The sequence below is a fragment of the Marmota flaviventris genome, chromosome 5, assembly GCF_047511675.1.
Source record: "Marmota flaviventris isolate mMarFla1 chromosome 5, mMarFla1.hap1, whole genome shotgun sequence".
NCBI lineage: Eukaryota > Metazoa > Chordata > Mammalia > Rodentia > Sciuridae > Marmota > Marmota flaviventris.
In genome coordinates, this window is record NC_092502.1 from 164,128,477 (window position 1) to 164,148,018 (window position 19,542).

The 19,542-nt window shown below is 50.1% G+C and overlaps 1 protein-coding gene across 3 annotated transcripts in view; it reads right to left on the bottom strand.

Annotated features, from left to right (window-relative positions):
- The window catches only part of Cep72 (centrosomal protein 72), a 34,346-nt gene extending 21,045 nt beyond the window's left edge, over positions 1 to 13,301 (bottom strand). For 2 of the 3 annotated variants that reach the window (XM_027943898.3, XM_027943897.3), the window contains exons 1-3: positions 13,173 to 13,251; positions 9,496 to 9,623; positions 2,319 to 2,511 (exon numbers count right to left, since the gene is read on the bottom strand). In XM_027943898.3, the coding sequence (XP_027799699.2) occupies positions 2,319 to 2,511; positions 9,496 to 9,623; positions 13,173 to 13,251 (400 nt within the window). Of the gene's footprint in view, positions 1 to 2,318; positions 2,512 to 9,495; positions 9,624 to 13,172 lie in introns of all 3 variants that reach the window. The other variant, XM_071611896.1, reaches the window with a different exon arrangement.
- Positions 13,302 to 19,542: the final 6,241 nt, after the last annotated feature.

The window sequence follows — 19,542 nt, forward strand, 5'->3', positions numbered from 1 at the left end:
AAGAGTTCCTGGCACCTCTACGCAGATACCTGGGGATGAGACGGTCCCACTCATTGGAAACTGCCATATGTCTTGACAATGGTCAAGCTCTATGCTACCTTCCTAAGAGCATTTACTCTGTGGAACACCTCGAAATTATAGAAACAGTAAGAAATAAGAAATAAGTAACTGTGCAGTGTACTTTTAAGCAGAAAACCAGTTGTGAAGGTCATGCACAAGAGCCGCGTCCGAGGCCTCTGCACGTGGGGCTCCTCTCACTCCCCAAGCCATGCCCAGGAGACAGGCGCCCACTCCTCCTGCTCTCCTAATCCCCTCCTCTGGTCCCCAGGTCTGTCTCCACCAAAGCCCAAACACTCATGGGGTGTGCCCCTCTTGCAACACACACCTCTTCTCGCTGCACCTCTCCCCTCAGAGTCAGTTCCAGATCCCCACTGCAAAAATGCACACCTGGCCCTCTCCATCACACAGCAAACTCAAGTGTCCAAAGCAGATGCGGCTCCCCACTCCACAGACCACAGCCTCTGCTCACAGCAGCACACTCTGGACCCCACTGCTCCCTCCCCATAGCCCCATGCCACCTCCCGGCTTCTCCTGCACACTCCCCCAGGCCTTTGCTCCCCACTAGCAGCCAGGGCTCTGTTGTCTCCTCAGGCACCTGCTGGGCAGGGCCAGCCCTGGACGAGACTTGACTTCAAGGATGCTCCTTGATTGTCTCTGGAAGTATCCTTCCTTCTCTACATAAACAGTGTGAGACTCAGCATCTAACCCGCTAATGACAAGGGAAAACCACGATTTAAAACGGAAGATCCCCAGAATCACCTGTAGGGACTGGGATGCTGGACATGTGCAAGTCACCTGCTCATCTTCCCCATGTTCAAATCAAACATGGCCGTGAGCTAGACAAGAGCCGCGAGAGGGAAAGGTGGGGAGGGGCAGTGATGGAAGATCCTCTAACCTGGCGCTCACCCAGAGGTACCAGTCTTCCACCACCTTCCACAAGGAACCCAGCACTGTCTCCTCTGGACATATCGCACTCCCACAAGCTGTTCCAAGGGTCAGGTGGCTACCATATGCCTTCTACCAGCAGAGCTTGGCCACAAGGGGTAAAATGGCCCGGGGGGCAGGCTCTCAGTGTCAGCAGCACAGTGGGCAGCAGCTGCTCCAGGCACCAGGCCGAGAGGCGTGGCCAAGGTTCCCACCACCACAGGCTCCCACCCATCTAACAAAGGCCAAGAGTTCAGTCACTTCAGTCCCACCAATCTGCCCACCCAACGCAGGGGCTGCACCTCTTTTCTTACCCTGTGACAGACCTACGCGAGACACTACCTACATCTGCCCCCGTACACTTCCCCTGGGCCAGGAAAATGGCCTAATCTTAGACAACACACCAAAGGACCACAGTGCGCCACGGCCGACTCTCCGTCTCAGTCTAGGCAGGTTTCAGACAGCCCACCTGCCCAGCCAGGCCCTGGGACCTCAGAGGTGGCTGCACTCTCGGGAGGCCAGCGCCACACACCTGCCCTGATATCTCCAGACACTGGCCATCCCTTGGGGGTGCCCTTGGCCTGGCACCTGCCACGTGGGCAGTGGAGATTCAGTGTCAGTGCTCACAGTGCACCAGAGCTGGGCTCACTGGGTGCTGTGAGGTCAGTACAGAGGAGATGCGGAGGCCCAGTGCCCTCCAGCCTCACTAAGAATGGGTTTGCCCTTAGGATACATGGGGGATACATGGGGGATACGTGGTCAACGCTACGAGAGCAGAGGGGCTCTGGCCACCCATCGGATGTGCCTGTCGCGCCCTCCCTAGCACCACCCTCACTGCCTAGCAGCTCCTGCTGGGTTGGGGGGAGCCAGCCAGGGCTTGGGGCTGGAGAAAATGGTTTGACGAGGTGCAAAACAGGTGGGTTTCTGGCAAGAGGCACACTGTGGCACACTCACACCCTCACCACAGGACAGCTGAACAGGTCAACCCACAACATGAACGTGCACGACTATAAAGGGGCTGGCACAAAGGAGCGTGCACTTCATGCTGACCGACAGCTCCTCCAGCCACCTCCAGAGATGCCTCGGGACACAGGAATGCAGACCAGGGTCCAGGACAATACCCGTGGCCCTGCCCAAGCATCTCTCCCCATACCCACCCTGTCAGGACACTGGGCCAGCAGAGCCAAGGGCCTGCAAGACTCAGGCCATCGATGCAGAAAATCAGCTTCCCTTCCCAGAAGGAATCAACAGCATGAGCCACCCCGAGCACAAACTGCCCGCCTGGGCTGCGCCGCGAGGGTACGGGGGTACGAGCAGGGCGGCCCCAGGCCTACCCAGCTGCCGCAGCTTGGGGAGCATGTGCACCACGAACAGGCGGTAGTCAGACTCATTCTTCACGACAGGGTTCAGCCGGAGGTCCAGGTCCTGGAGCTCTGTGAGGGAGTGCAGCCGAAACACCTCCGCCAAGGACGCGATGCAGTTGTAGTAGAGGTTGAGACTCTCCAAGGAGATCAGGTACTGGATGCCCTGGAACAGAAGGCACAACCTGTTTACGTCCCAGAAAGCAAACAGACAAACAGACCAGGGCAGGAACTGCTCAACCAACTGACACTCAGAGGCAAGGAGAGCACAAAAGTGTGAGGTGTTCTCACAGTGGACGAGCACATGGGTCTGCCAGTCCCCCGGCACTGAGCCCAGCTGGCACCGCCCAAGCTCTCGGGAAGACCCAGGCTAAGTGATTCACACAATTTCATTTACTCTGTGCACAACCCAACAGGGTCAGAATGATTTGTGCCCCCATTCTACAGATTAGGAAACTGAGGCTAGGGTGGTCAGGAGATGAGCCAGGACAGGGTGCAGCATCTGGCTGAGATAGGCTCTGAAGCCCTGGGTCGGGTTCTGAAGTCCTCTGTCAGATGTGGTCTCCAAAAGTACATGTGATGTCCCGTGTGTCTTTTAGGGCAAGAATCCCCTCTCTGAATTGAATCCAGAGCAGTGTTCACACATCCTTCCCTCGTCTCACCTGGGTGATTCTTTATTTTCAGACATACATGACAGAACGTATTATGAGGTCTTACACATACATGGAGCATAACTTATTCTAATTAAGACCCCGTTTTGTGGTTGCACATGATGTTGAGTTTCACTGTCATGTAAACACAAAAAAGTTAGGTCCAACTCATTCCACTGTCTTTCCTTTTCCCTTCTCCTTATTCCTTTTGTCTAATCCCCTGAACCTCTATTCTTCTCCTCCCCCACTTGTTGTGGGTCAGCATCCATACATCAGAGAGAACATTCAGCCCTTGGTTTTTGGGGATTGGCTTATTTCACTTAGCACGATAGTCTCTAGATCCATCCATTTACCACCAAAAGTCAGTCATTCTTTTCTATGGCTGAGTAATATTCCATTGAGTACACAGACCATTTTATTCATTCCTCTGCTGAAGGGCATCTAGGTTGGTTCCATAGCTTAGCTATTGTGAATTGAGCTACTATAAACACTGATGTGGCTGTGTCACTGTAGTATGCTAATTTTAAGTCCTTTGGGTATAAACTGAGGAGTGAGATAGCTGGGTCAAATGGTGGTTTCATTCCAAGTTTTCTGAGGACTCTCCATACTGCTTTCCAGAGTGATTACACCAATTTATAGTCCCTCCAGCAATGTATGAGTGCACCTTTCCCCCTATATCCTTGCCAACATTTATTGTTCCTTGTATTCTTGATAATTGCCATTCTGACTGGAGAGAGATAAAATCTTAGAGAAGTTTTGATTTGCATTTCTCTAATTGCTAGAGATGTTAAACATTTTTCATGTTTGTTGATCGATTGTATTTATTCTTCTGTGAAGTGCCTGTTCCGTTTCTTTGCCCATTTATTTTGATTGGGGTATTTGGTTTTTTGGTATTAAGTTTTTTGAGCCTTTTATATATCCTGGAGATTAATGCTCTACCTGAGGTGCAGGTAGAAAGATTTTTTCCCATTGTGTAGGCTCTCTCTTCATGTTACTGTTTCCTTTGCTGAGAAGAAGTTTTTAGTTTGATACCATTCCGTTTATTGATTCTTGATTTTCTTCCTTGTGTTTTAGGAGTCTCGTCTAGGAAGTCAGTTTCTAAGCCAGCATGATGGAGAGTTGGGGCTACATTTCCTCTAGGAGGCACAGGTCTCTGGTCCTTGGCCCACTTTGAGTTTTGTGCAGGGTGAGAGACAGGGATTCAACTTCATTCTGCTACCTATGTGCCACAGTCTGGCTGGGCACAAATGCCACAGTCTGGCTGGGCACACAATCACGAGCCACCACACAGCTTGTAGATTCAAACAGCAACTCTTTATTCCCGAACTCACACCAGCCGTCTACAATCACGTTCTCTGCCCAAATCCACCTCCACTGGGCTTCTATCTCCAAAATATACTGTCTGAATCCCATGAGAACTCAAGGGGAACTCAGGCAGCAGGATACGCCCTATTCCCAGGAGGAATAATCTTAAACCTTAAACCTGGAACCTAAACTGGGAACGCCCTAAACACGATTATCTTAAAACCGGGAACACCCTAATCTGCCTTGGTCCTTGAGCAAGGTCACCTACATTCAATGTCGCTGCAACATGTCAGCAACATGGGGTACGCTGGCAAGGAAATTGTCATACCTACTTGGCTAATGGCTCCCAGCATCTCCCCCCTTCTGATTAATTAAACAACAAGCAATGTGGCTTAAGGACCGTGCCTGGTAGGTTGTCCAATTCAACATATGGTTCTTACCCGTCATCGGAAAACTGACCTTTAGGCGTCAGCCTCCTGTCTTAGGTTGATACCACTGCAATTGAATCATACCCGTCACTGACTACCGGTCCAGCATACAGCCATACTTGTGGATAGGTCTATGCACCAGTGGGGGGGTGAGGTTCTTTGCCTCACCTCTGTTGGCCCCCAAATTGGCCTTGGTGCCAGTGGGGGAGTGAGGTTAATGTGGCTTATGGACCGTGCCTGGTAGGTTGTCCAATTCAACATATGGTTCTTACCCGTCATCGGAAAACTGACCTTTAGGCGTCAGCCTCCTGTCTTAGGTTGATACCACTGCAATTGGATCATACCCGTCACTGACTACCGGTCCAGCATAAGCCATTGGCCCCCAAATTTTAGACCATCACTAGCAGAAGGGAGGAGGATACAGAAATGCCACGACACCAAGCCAATTGACGGCTCCTTGGGAAAAAATTGCATCACTGGTGACACCATCAGCAAAGATATGTCAGCACTACCACAATTAACATGGGGTGTGCTGGCAAGGAAATAAAAATTGCATCACTAGTGACACCATCAGCAAAGATATGCCAGCATTACCACAATTCGCTGCACCAAACAATAGTTACATAGTCCAGGCAAGTTCTGCAAGCAGTTCAAAGCAGAGGAATCTATCAATATGTCCATTTCCTCCCAAAATCCGTTTCCTCCCAAAGTAAGTTGACTCTTTGATTGAGCATTACTTGTTGAGTTCTTCACTGGCACTGGGATGGAGATAGGAATTCTGGCAATGATGCTAAAGAGACATTATCCTGAAAAGAATTATTAAATATAATGAAAAGGAAAGGTGAAAGTAAACAAACAGATCTGTTAACCTACTTTAAAAACAATCCTTAACAGCTGTTTACCTAATTTAAATTAAACCATTTAAATCACGTGAATAAAAATAATAATAATTCGGATCCATTTTTTCATGAGCGCTCCTCATATAAGAAATATGGACATACGCACATACAGACATACAACACAAAACACAAGAGTGTACACAAATGTACAACACGTAAGAAAATAGTAAAGGCCTTGTAGCTTTACCTAGGTGAAATCTCCATTGCAATGTTTAAAAACTTCACAGTTAAAAAATAAAACTGATCAGAAAAACATTAACCTAGGTTTGTATGAGCTCAAAAAATAAAAATAGAACCTTATGATGTGGAAAAATGCAATAATAAAATAGCTATTGAAAAAAGCATCCTGGTTAATCACTGTCGCAGATGTAAGAATGGCCAAGCTGGAGTTCTGGATATCAGCTGTTATGGATTTGAGTCAAATCATCTTCTTTTCGATCTGTAGAAATTGTTTTAGTTAATCTCTCTGGAATCCAAATCAGCTGCTGTTCTCCCTGTGGAAAAACACAAACAGACCCCCAACTCCAGACAATCACTGGGTCAGGAACTTTCCATTGTCCTGTTACTTTCCAAAGTACTTTAGGCTTATGTACATTTTTTGGATACATATGCCTTTCCGCAGCACTAAGTCCTGATGAATCCAAATTTAAAAAGTTTAGAGTAAAAAGGGTCATTTTAAGTTTATCTTTGGGGGATATATACCCCTTTCCAATTCCCTCTTTTTGCTTTAATAAGTATGTCTGTATCTAATAGTTGTCTTAGCTTTTTGCATTTTCTACCTGAAATACCTTACTTGAATCCTATTATCTTCTCATTTTTTTTAAGCAATGCCTTTAAGATTAACTAAGCTTCTTTCCTCCATCATGAAGGCATTTTAACCACCTTCAATTTAACCTTTTAAAGCCTTTTAATTATCATCTATACTGTACTTTTAAATGTACTTTTTCACCACCTACAACTTCACTCTTTTAAACAAGGCTTAGATTTTGTTTAAATCGCTTCAATGTTAGTTTACATGGCTGCCCTTCAACCAAAGGCTTTTTTTTTTTTAAACTCCATTGAGAAGCTTTGTCTCAATCTGCCATGTACAAATACCTTTTTCTTCTTTCTTCCTTTCTCAAGCTTTTAAAGTAAGTCTAGTTTCCTCAAAATCTTTTTTAAATGGCATTTTACAACTTTTTACTTTACCACACAGAGATTATCTCATCTAGAAACATTTCTTTTTCTTTTAACCTTCCATATTAAAATATATTCCCACATCTTGAATCTTTTTATATCTTTTTTAACTCTTAACCCTTTTTATAAATTTACATTCTGAAACAACTCTTATAAAAATTCTGATTTAGACAAATTACTCCACTTTAATAAGATGAAAGACTTTCATGTTTTTTATGATACTATAATACTATAATTGAAACCCAACTGAAAATTTTTCTACTCTTTGTATATAAATTACACATGATAGAATCTTAACACTTAGTAACCTTGTTTTAGCAAAGACACAGACCAAAGCAATATTAAACATTTTTCCATTTACCAATTTATGAAAACACACATAATGTTTAAATATATTACCTTATGGAACTTAATAAGTAAAGAGTATTTGATTTCATATTTAGTGGTTGATATTTTAACACTTTAGCTTTGTAAATTAATCAGATGTCTGTAAAAACCAAGATCTTAGACAAATGTAGTAAACAGAACTAGCCATCTTTTTCTTGAAGAAAAATCCTTCTACAGGATACCATGATGGTCCCATTGATATACTTAATAACTCGTCTTTAAAAAGCCATTGGCTACATTTTTGTATTGTATCAACATATGCCCTAATTGTTCTTGGTCTCACTGGGGTGCCTCCTTCCTCTAACAATTTCTCTTGCTCGGAGGCGAACAACTTCAAACCTTGAGTCAACCATTTTCCCCAGTTTGCCTGAGAAAGTTCTAGGAACAGGCAACTTGAAATAAAAACAAAATAAATCAAAACAATAACACATTGTTTTTTGAAATGTTCACCCATTTTTTTTCTCTTCCTCAAGGGTGAGAAATTTCACTTACCTCTAAGCTTCAGAAGTTCCCCGCACGGGACGCCAAATGCCACAGTCTGGCTGGGCACAAATGCCACAGTCTGGCTGGGCACACAATCACGAGCCACCACACAGCTTGTAGATTCAAACAGCAACTCTTTATTCCCGAACTCACACCAGCCGTCTACAATCACGTTCTCTGCCCAAATCCACCTCCACTGGGCTTCTATCTCCAAAATATACTGTCTGAATCCCATGAGAACTCAAGGGGAACTCAGGCAGCAGGATACGCCCTATTCCCAGGAGGAATAATCTTAAACCTTAAACCTGGAACCTAAACTGGGAACGCCCTAAACACGATTATCTTAAAACCGGGAACACCCTAATCTGCCTTGGTCCTTGAGCAAGGTCACCTACATTCAATGTCGCTGCAACATGTCAGCAACATGGGGTACGCTGGCAAGGAAATTGTCATACCTACTTGGCTAATGGCTCCCAGCACCTATGGATTTCCAGTTTTCCCAGCACCATTTGCTGAGGAGGCTGTCCAGTGTATGTTTGTGCCCCTTTGTCTCATGTCAGGTAACGGTATTCGTGTGGGTGTCTCCATGTCTGTTGTGGGCCAGTACCATGCCGTTTCTGTCACTCTAGCTCTGTGGTATAGTCAAAGGTTGGTGTGGGGATGCCCCCTGCTTAGCTTTTCCCACTAAGGATTGTCTGGGCTATTCCAGGCCTCTCGTTTTTCCATATAAATTTCATAACTGTTTCTTCTATTTCTTTGAAGAACATCGTTGGAATTTTAATCGGAATTACATTAAATCTGTATAACACTTTTGGTAGTGTGCCATTTTGACAATAGTGATTCTGCCTGTCGAGAAGCACGGGAGGTCTTTCCATCCTTTAGGTCTTCTTCAGTTTCTCCCGTTAGTTCCGTAGTTTTCATTGTAGAGGTCTTTCACACCTGGGTGGCTTCTTAGTCCCTGTTGGTCACGCTGCCAGGAACCAGAGCTCAAGGCACTGCCCAGGAGGGCAGAGACCAAGTCAGGCCGTAAGTGCAGACATGAAGTGCAGAAAGTGCGAAAACAAACCTCATGAGGGGACACCGTGTGACAGGCACCCACACTTGTCTGTGGAATCGTTCTTCATTCCTTTTAAAGATATGATAATTTAGATATTAGGTGTCCCCCAAAAGCTCATGTGTAAGACATTGCAAGAAATTCAGGGGTGAAATGATTGTCACGAAAGCCTTAATGCAATCAGTGAGTTAGTCCCGACAGGGTTACCTGCGTGGTAACTGAAGGCAGCCAAGGTTGGCTGGGGGAAGTGGGTCATCTGGGGGTGCCTGTGGAATGCGTCTTGTCCCTGCAAGAGGAGTCACTTTCTCTCTGCTTCTTGGTGGCCATGTCCTAATTGCTTTCCTCCCTCACACCCTTCTGCCACGATGTTCCGCCTCACTTGAGCCCTGAGAAATGGAGCCGGCCTTCTATGGACTACAACCTCTGAAACCACGAGCCCCCAAATAAACTTCTCCTCCTTAAAACTGTTCTTGTCAGGTCACAGCAACAAAAAAGCTGACTAAAACAACAATCCATTCTCAGAGAGCTAAGTCCTTGGTCTCCAGAGCATTAAGGGTATACAGTGAAGTGTGAGAGATCTAGCTCACAGTAAACACCAGTGACGGACGATGCAGTGCTTCAGGGTTCAGTTTAAGTGTCCTGAACTCCAAGTGAATGGTCTACAAGTATGATGTGCTTGGCTAAAACACGCATCACATTTTTAAATGCAATACCTTCCATTCATACTGATAGTAGTAAGTTTTCTTTTAAGAAACAAACCTGACTCACCTCTAGACTAACCAAGGAGTTGCGAGAGAGATCCAAAGACTTCAGGACTGTCAGACGCATCAGAGAGTTTCCAAGGTGGGTGATCTTCTCTTGGTACGTTCCAGGGATAGACAGCGACCGAAGCTCAGCTAAGGGCAGAAAGTCATGAGACTCTGATCCTTTTCTAATTGAAGATGATATCATGATAAAAAGCGTTCCCATCCTTAGTTTTCAGAAGTACAACAGATAGCTGGTATGCCTGTGATCCCAGCTACTCAGGAGGCTGAGGCAGGAGGATGAAAACTTCCAGACTCTGTCTCAGAATGAGGAAAAGTAAACACAGTAGGTAATAACAAAGCATCTCTGCCTGACCAAACTTGGGTTCATCTGCACATTTCACGCTAGCAAGGACCTCCTGCCCTCCACATCCACTCACCCTCAGCACCTCATCAGGTCCCTTACCTTCCACCCTTCCCAGGCGAGGTCTGATACTGGCCCACCTTCAGCAAGAACCCCTTTGGTCCCTCTTGTTCTTCTTAGTAATTCCCCATCCACTGATGCCCACCCTATTCTTTGGTCATAAATTCTCACTTGCCCACACTACTCAGAGTTGAATCCAATCTTTCCCCTCAATGAAAAATACCCTCGCAAAATACCACTGCAAAATACCCAGTACCTCTCTCAAAGGTCCTGGATAGTCTTCCACGCTATTCTTTAACAAGTGTCACCAAACAACATTTTTCTTTAACCATACACAAAAAGACTGAAAGGAAAGGCATAAAATGCTAACATATTTATCCCACTATGTTAAATAAAAGTCCCTTTATTCATCTCTTTAGGTATTTATGTATTTCCATATTTTCTTATAGGGGGATGCAGCAACCTCCTAAACGGATAGAGTCACTTCAGGGCTGGTTTCCTGCCCTGGTCCTGGGCTGCCTGGCTGGCCTTGCTGAACCTCTACTCGTTCTAACCCCGTTCACCTCTGAGCACGGCCTGCTGAAGGCCAGGAGTCCATCCCTCTGCAGGTGGCTGAACCTGACTGAGGGCCACCTCCACCTTCATTACAGTGCAGGACTTCATAATCCCCCTCCATACTCCATCCCTTCCCTCTTTTTCCTCCCCTATATCTATAAATTTCTGATTCCAAGGGGTGGGGGAAGATGATCTGCATGTTTGTCTCCCATGTCTCCTGTTCTTAGCCAAGAACATCTTTTTTAAAAAAATATATATTTTTTAAGTTGGACACAATACCTTTATTTTTTTATTTTTTTTTTAAAGAGAGAGAGAGAATTTTTTAATATTACTTTTTAGTTTTCGGCGGACACAACATCTTTGTTTGTATGTGGTGCTGAGGATCGAACCCGGGCCGCACGCATGCTAGGCGAGCACGCTATCGCTTGAGCCACATCCCCAGCCCATATTTATTTATTTTTATGTGGTGCTGAGGATTGAAGCCAGCACCTCACACATGCTAGGTGAGCGCTCCACCACTGAGCCACAGCCTCAGCCCAAGAATAAAAATCTTCACTGCTCCACCAGGGTTTGGTGGTGTCCCTGGCCCCAACACTTGGAGGGAGAAACTTTGGGTTCAAAAAACCGTAATAGGAACAATCACAAAACAATTAAAATGGCACTTTAGAGTTCCGCAATATTAATAATTACAGTAAATGTAAATGGCCTCCCCAGGGACAAACAGGAACTCTACATATGCTAAAAGTTCAGCCCACCAAAAGATAAACGTCCTAAAAAATGCAGGGTGCCAAACCACAGAATTTCAAATCACACGAAAAGAGAAACCAACAAATTCAAGTTATAGTAAGGCATTTCAAAATTCCCTCGGTAGTTAACAGAATCACTGAACAGAAAATCCTGCTGGCTGAGCAGAGCAACATCAGCCCGCAGGATCTCACCAACACCAACACTGATTTGGCACTCCCTCAACAGAACACACGTTCTTTTCAAGTGGAACATTCACTAGTACAGATGAGATACTGGGCCATTAAACCTTCACAAATTTAAAATAATTTAAATTGTACAGAATATGTTCTTCAACTATAATGTAAGCACACTAAAATCAATAACAGGAAAATAGAAAAATCTCCAAACACAAAATTTTAAAAACAATCCTAAATAATCCATAGTTCAAAGAAGTCTCAAGAAAAATTTAAAACACATTAAACTAAATAAAAATGAAACTGGATGCAGCTAAAGTTATGCTCAGAGAGAAATATACAGCACTAAAGTTACTTAAATGAAAAACAAGAGTCTCAAATCAATATTCACTGTGTTTGCATCTAAAATCTAGAAAAAGAGCAAAATAAGTGAAAAGAAGGAAATAATAAAGAATTAAAGTCACTGAAATCTGAAACTAGAAAAACACTGCAGAAAAATCAACCATCCCAAAAGCTGGCCCTTTGAAAAGATCAATAACATTTATAAACCTGAAGCAAGACTTTAAAAAAGGCCATCAATGTCATGCATGAAACAGGGGCTATCCTGCAGACCCCACCGACATTAAGAGGCTAGTAAGAGGGTGCCATGAACAACTCTACACACACACACATTTGACAACTTAGGAAAATGAATCAATTTTGCAGAAACCCAGACAACCAAAACTCACTGAAGGTGAAATTGATAAAGTAAATAGTTTTCTAACAAAGAAACTGAATCTCTAATTTAAAAACTTCAAAACAGAAATCTCCACGTCCACATGGTTTTGCTGAAACATTCAAAGAATTACAACAAATTCTGCCCAACTTCTTCTAAAACACAGAAAGGGAGGCCTGATAGCCCAAACTAGAACAGAACAAGAATGCAAAAGCACCTCATGCCTGCTGACCAGGCACGCAGGTCCTCGGCAGGCCTTCAGCAACCCAGCAGCAGGTGCAACCCAGGCAGAGAGCATCCTGAGCCCTGCACAGCACGGGCAGGGCCCAGGCCTGCTCCCTGGAGCTGGCAACAGGGCAGTGCTGGGCAGCCAAGCAGCCACCAGATCCACACTGGACCCACACCTGCCACACTGGACCCACGCTGCACCCCCTGAACCTACACTGCACCCCCTGAACCCACTGTGCCCACTAGCCACATATTGCAACCCACATCGGAACCACACGGCATCCACTGGACACACACTGGACCCATGCTGGATACATGCTGCACCCACTGGACCCATACTGTGCCCACTGGACCCACACTGGACCCATACTGTGCCCACTGGACCCACAGTGGACACACAATGCACCCACTGGACCCACACCACACCCATTGGACTCACACTGGACACACGCTGCACCCCCTGAACCCACACTGCACCCCCTGAACCCACATGGCACCCATACTGTGCCCACTGGACACATACTGCGACCCACATTGGAACCACACGGCATCCACTGGACACACACTGGACCCATGTTGGACACATGCTGCACCCACTGGACCCACACCACACCCACTGGACACACAGTGGCCACACACTGAACACATTCTGCTCCCCTAGGCTTCTACCTGACACATTGGAGCCACACCGCACCCCACTGGACCCACACTGGACACACACCTGACCCACCACCCCCGCCCCCGCCCGCTCCGTCCTGCCTGGGCAGCGACCGTTGGGCAGTCAAGGCATTGGCGCCGCGGGGGAACCGTCGGGCCGCCTCCGGGGAGCCCCGGCGCCCGCCCGCCTGCCCGCGGCGCACCCAGATCGCGGTGAGGCCCCAGGCCGCTGCGCTCCCGGACCTTCTCCTCAGACAGCACCAGCCTCGGACCCGGCGCCATGGTTTCAAACCCAACCGCGCGCGCTGCGCCTGCGCAGCGGGACAGGACCAGCAGGCGGGGCCGAAACCGAGGGGCGGGGCCGAAACCAAGGGGCGGGGCCGAAACCGAGGGGCGGGGCCGAAACCAAGGGGCGGGGCCGAAACCAAGGGGCGGGACCTGGGCGGGACCAGCAGCGCGGGGCGGGGCCTGGTGCGGAGGGGCGGGACCCGGGCGGGGCGCGCTCGCGCGGGGGCGGGGCAGACTAGCCTGTGGGGGCGGGGAGGGGCGGGGCCAGACCGTGGGCGGGGGCTGGAGTCAACAGAGGCGGGGTCAGGGTAGGGGTGGTCCCGGCCGGGCACCGCAGCCGGTGACCTGCGACCCCGGGGACCCCCACGTCCACCGAGGGCGGGGCGGCCCGAGCGTGTCACCCCAGCAGGTCCTCCTTTTGTCGTCCTTCTGTTCTGGATAGACTGGGAATCCTCTGTTCCAACGTGGAGCGCCTTTGCTGCCTGTCCTGAGGCAGAGGTTTGTCCCTTTGCACCCTTCCAGAAAACGCGGAAGAGCTGGGCTGTTTAGCAGGAAGACCCCATTCTGATCAGGACGCCCAGGTATCCCAGCGGCTCTCCCGATCGAGAGCATGTGTGGGGGGCCCTGGGATGACCCTCTCCTGGTGTCTGGAGGTACAGATTCAACTGGCCTATTGGTGACAGCCGGGTGGTAGAGCAAAGAGCAGGATAAACACGCAGTGGTAGGTACAGGTGTGTGCAGGAGGTGTGTGCAGGGTGTTCGCACAGAGATGTGTGCAGAGTGGGGCCAGGAATGTGTGCACAATGGGCCTGCAGAGTGGACAGAGTGGAGGCAGGTGGTTACAGGGGTGTGTGCAGAGGTGGTGTACAGGGAGTGTGCACAGTGGGTGCAGAGGTGTACACGAGGACATTTAAGCAGAAGTGTTTAAGGAGGTGTTTACAGGGTGGCTGCACAGAATATCTGGGTGAGGAGAACAGAGCTTCCAACCAGATATGGCCCATCCAGCATGAGAGGCCCCAGTGCGACCGCATGTCTTCCTGTGGACCTGGGCACTCATAGAACTCCTGGCTGTGCCTGAACCCCAGCAGGGATGGCCACAGAGCAGAACTGCACCATGTTCCCTGTCTCTGACAAGGCCAGAAGGTCCAGGGAGTTCAGGGTAGCTGGGTTCTGAGTCCCTTCGTTGCCCTGGTGTCACTGAGTAGACTGTTGTGCAGTCGGAGACCTGGATGCAGTGAGCAGAGACTCTAGCTTCTCAGAAGCAAGTAAGGCCAGCAAGGGGCCACTCCACTGGTACCCAGGAGGAGTAGCACCCCAGGGCCTGAGCCAGACTCTAGACATGCTCATTCCTCTCGCTCAGGCCCCACAAAGTCAGAGCCCCAGGGGACCTCAGGGGATGTCTGGGGTGGCACTGTGGGAGCCAGCTTTTCTACTCTACAGAAACTTTGGAAATAATGTTTTCTGACAAGTGATCCTTGCAGGACGGAGATCTGCTCTGTGTCCTCCAGAGGTCACATGTTCACCTACACCCTCAGTGGTTTGCACACTCTGTGCATGTTTTTCAACAGGCTGTGCTGAACATCATCATACAGATACCTGCTCCTGACTTTCTTAATATCTTTCATTAAACACCATCTGCAAAAAAATCCTGAACCAAACCTAAGTTTATATAAGCCATCTTCTAGTTCTAGACAGTGCCCCTGCCTCTACTTCCCCACTGCAAAGGTCTGGCTGGAGAACATCCTGAAGTTCTGTTTGGTGTGCTGTCGAGTGAGTGGCAGCAGCACTGCAGCCTGGAGTCAGGCCCTGAGAGCACAGAGCAAGGGCTGATGGGTGCAGTGGAGGCGGCATGCGGTACTCAGGTGGCGCCACTTCCAGGGACTGCCCCTTGCCCCTTGGCTTATTTGCGTCTCCCCTAGGTCTCCTTGGCAGGAAGAATGCTGTCCGCAGGCCAGAGGCTCCCTCACCTCCAGCTACCAGGGGGCAGGAAGTGCTGCATGTTCTGGAGGAGGGCCCAATTCTCATTCAGTGCGTCCCAGGCCATTGACATGGACAGACATGCTGTGCCCTCCCAGGTGTGGGGCTGTATGACTGACAGGGCCACAGGCCACCTCACTGTCCAGCACACTCTCACTCGTGGCCCACTGTGTAGCCTCAGGCCTTCGCGGTCCCTTGTTCCATTTCCGACTTACTCACCAGTGTCTTGTCACTTGAGCCAGCATCACCCTTCACACAGCGCTTTGGGGGCTAAGAAAGGGTTGACAGTGGTGGGTTTGGGTTTTTCTGGGTTTTGTTTTTTGTTTTTTGGGGAGGTGCGTGCTGGGGATTGCACTCAGGGGCACTTAACCACTGAGCCACATCTCCAGCCCTATTTTGTATTTTTTTTTTAAATATTTATTTTTTAGGTATAGATGTACACAACACAATGCTTTTATTTTTTCTTTTTTTATGTGGTGCTGAGGACCGAACCCGGGTCCTGCCCGTGCTAGGCGAGCACTCTACCGCTGAGCCATAATCCCAGCCCCTATTTTGTGTCTTATTTAGAGGCAGGGTGTCCAAGAGTTGCTGAGCGCTTTGCTTTTTTCTGAGGCTGGCTTTCAATCCTTCTGCTTCAGCCTCCCAGCTATTGGGATTACAGGTATACACCCACCACAGGTTTTTAAAGAGGCAGAATGAGAGCAAAGGCAGAGGCTGAAGGTGGTCAGATAAGAGGAGGAACAGGCAGAACTCACGCTGGTCCAGGGTCAGAGCACAGGCAGTCTCCCAGTGCACCATGTCAAGCAGGGAGCTGGAGCTATGCTGTAGCCCAGGGACAGAGTCAGAATTCCTGGCAAGTGGACTGCAGACTGGTTCACTGGACGGTCTGACAAGACCACAGGTTGGGTGTGCCACTTAGCGCTTCTTGGGAGCCCTTCATCTTATGGTCTTGGTGCGGGGGTGGCTCCAGCCCTGTCTGCTGGGTCTGAAGAGCTCACGGGCCTGGAGTCTTGAGCAGCCCTGTGCGTCGGATCTGATTTGACAGGTTCCTAGGTGTGCTAGGCTTCCTTTCCTCACGGTGGCCAAGAACCTGACAAGAACACCTTAGAGGAGGAAAAACTCATCTTAGCTCAGCTTCAGAGGGTTCAGTCCAGGGTCAGCTGGCTCCAGGGCACCAGGGCAGAGGGCACGGAGGAGAAGAGCTTCTTAGCTCCTGGCAGCCAGGAAACAGAATGAAAGAGGAAGGGCCCAGGAGAAGGTGAGCCTTGCAGGGCATGACCCAGGGACCTACGTCCTCCAACTAGGTTCACCTCCCAGGAGTCCCCCCAGCCACCCTGGATTAACCCCGTGATGAGGTCAGAGCCTCCTGCTCCCAAGCCCCCACCTTGAACCTGCTGCTCTGGGGCTACGCTTTCACGCGTGAGCTCATGGGGACTTTGCAGAGTCGTCTTCTCTGGCTGGGCTCCATGGCTGCAGTCACTCTCCTGTACGTTCTGTGGGTCCAACATGTGGCAGATGCCAGTGTGCTCACCGTCACCAAGTCACTCGGCCTCCGCGCTTGCTCTGGGTGGAGTGCTCAGGCAAACTGCTGCTGTGTGAGGTGGAGTGACTCGGGCTGGGCACAGCTGTCTCCAGACAGGCCCTCTGCCCGGTGGCCTCGCCACAGCACCTGCGGAAGAACCTTCTGGATGTTTCTGGCATCCCAGGGGCTCCATTCTCAGGGCTGATTCTTCGTCCATGTCTCTGAGTCACCCTGAATAAGTCACTGGGGCTCAGAGGGATGCAGGGGGAGAGGGGCTGCTCCTTGGTGGCCACAGCTGTCACAGCTCCTGCCTGAGCCGCGGGTGTCAGGAAGGCAGGGCAGGCCCCAGCCCTGCATGCTGCTCCTCCTCTCTGCCCTGCGGTCGGAAGGTCTCTGGACCAAGCCCACCCAACCTGGTGAGCCCAGGCCACAGGCTTTCAGGAGCTGACGGAGGCCTTGCCCTTTCTAGTAGGGCTCTACTGCTGACCACGCCAAGGTGGGTGCTGGACATGAGTGAGAGGGGCTTTCTGAGTGCTGCTGTTTCCAGCTGGTGCCTCACTAAGCTTTCTAGAACCTTCTTCCATAGAGGCTCCCATGTGCCCAGCCTGGATCCCCCAGCTGTGAGCCCCAAGCTGCAGGTGTCATCAGACTCAGTGGATCCCCCTCTTGGTTGGGATTGAATCAGAACAGAACCCAGGGACAGCCGTCACAGAGAGAAATTTATTTTGTGTCCAAAGTGGGGATTACTACAGCCTCCCCTCCCGTCCCCGTGCTGAGGACAGTCACAGTCAGGCCCTCCTCTAGCAGCACTGAGAGTGCCAGGTCTCTCTGGGGATGAACAGCCATGGGTCAGCAGGACCTGGCCCAAGAGAAGGCTGGGAGGCCAAGGCGGCCCACTCCCATCCCTTACCTGACACTCAGATAAAGTTGTTTTTCAGATACATCTCCTTAAAACTGCTCCCCCTCCCCAGGAATACTGCCCCACAAGTCACCCTGAGGAGTGTTCACCATAAGAGAAAGGCCAGCGCTGCTTCACAGGACAGGAGCTGAAGTTTCATCCTGTGGAATGGGAAGAAGGCCGATCCCCCCCCCCCCACTGCCTCCACCACCTGCTCATGCACCAGCATCTGAACTGGCCTTGCAGACCATGGAGAGGTGCAGGCACCAGGGGCCCAGCCTCAGATGGAGCCAGCATCCTCTGTGGAGTTCAGGCCCTTCTGAGGGCAGAGCTCTGTCCAGTGCAGCCTGCTTCTCCTCTCCAAAGCACCAGAGAGCCTAGGGCTCAGGGTCACCCTGTACCAGGCAGGGAGTGGCCAGGCTTTGAGGCCTCCTTCACCCAACCTGGTCCTGCAACACCACCTAGCTCACCTCCACCCAAGAGCCTCTGGTCAGCAGACCCCACCAGCTCTCCATACCCAGTACCTCCACCTGAGCTGCACTCCCTGGCCTGGGGAAGCCAGCATCTGCCCTGCTCTGCCGGAACACGGTTCCCTGTGGGAGCCATCCTGGGCCAGTGCTCCATGGGCATGATGGGAGCAGCCAGGGCCTCTGGTTTTGTCCACTAGAAGTGGGCGTTGTGCAGGGAGGACACTGGGAGCACTGAGATGAAGGTCTCTTGTCGAGTGTGTGGCTGAGGAGGAACTTTGGTCAGAGGGCAGCTCAGCCAGGCCTCAAGCTCACGTGCTGAGGGCTGCGCAAGGTAGACCTGACCTGGGCCAGGAGGAGGAGCTGACACCATCCTTCTGTTTCGTAGGATGCAGGCAGATGCCTCTTCAGAAGGGCTTTATGTGCAGGGCTGTAGTTCTGCCAGAGGATCCCATGTCTCTTGTTGTGAGGCACAAACATCAAGACCCCCCTTTCCATACCCTCCAGCTTTTAAAACCTTTTTTGATAGGTCTGAGGCAGGAGACCCTATACTGACTCTCAGAACTTTCCCATGTTCAGACTCCCAGGGCCCCGGGTGGTGGAGGCAGATAGGGGACAGCCTTCATCAGCCAGCTCAGAAGAGTGTTCGTAGAGGGTGGAGGGCGGCTGTCCCACTTCAGCTCCAGGGGTGTCTGGTTAGGGCAGTTTGGTTTGCAAGGGCTGCTGCCCTGCAGAGCTCTGGTCATGCACCAACTGCATTGGAGCCCGGAGCCTGCCGTGAGGAGGGACACATGGCTTCAGAGTCCTGGTCCCCTTTGCCTCTCAAGAGCTGCCACCAGCCCAGCGTGCCCCCAGGCAGGGGGGCCAGACCCCGTGCTCCTGCCTTCTGGTTCAGCAGTGTCTCCTCCTGCTCCACCCCAGAGCCTCCAGGCTGACCCAGAGTCGGGCAGCAGTCCTACCAAGGGGCACTGAACCTGCACACCCTGTGGGGTCCAGAGCCTGTGCCTGGGGATGCTCCAAGAGGCAGCAGGCCTGCAGACACTTGACTGTGTCTTTCCCAGGCTGTGGGTATCATCTCAGTCAGGAGCCAGGGGGCCCCCACCCTCTGGAGCCCATTTTACGGGGTGAAGGGAGACTCCCAGAAACCCACCATCTGCCTGATTCTGACCGCCTCCTCCCACTGCCAGCGCTGCGCCCCTTGGCTGGCCTGCATGTTTCCTTCCCCCCTGGGGCTGTCTTGCCCCCAGAGAGACACTCTGCTCTTTTCTGTACTTATCTAGCCTCCAATGACCATTTTCAGAGCTCAGTTCCTGCAGATGACTTTTTCTCAGACACAGGAAGCAGTATCATTTCAAAAAACAATTAGCCACTCGTTTCTGCTCCTTAAACAAATGTTTTCCCTTGAGCCCAATTGATTTTTC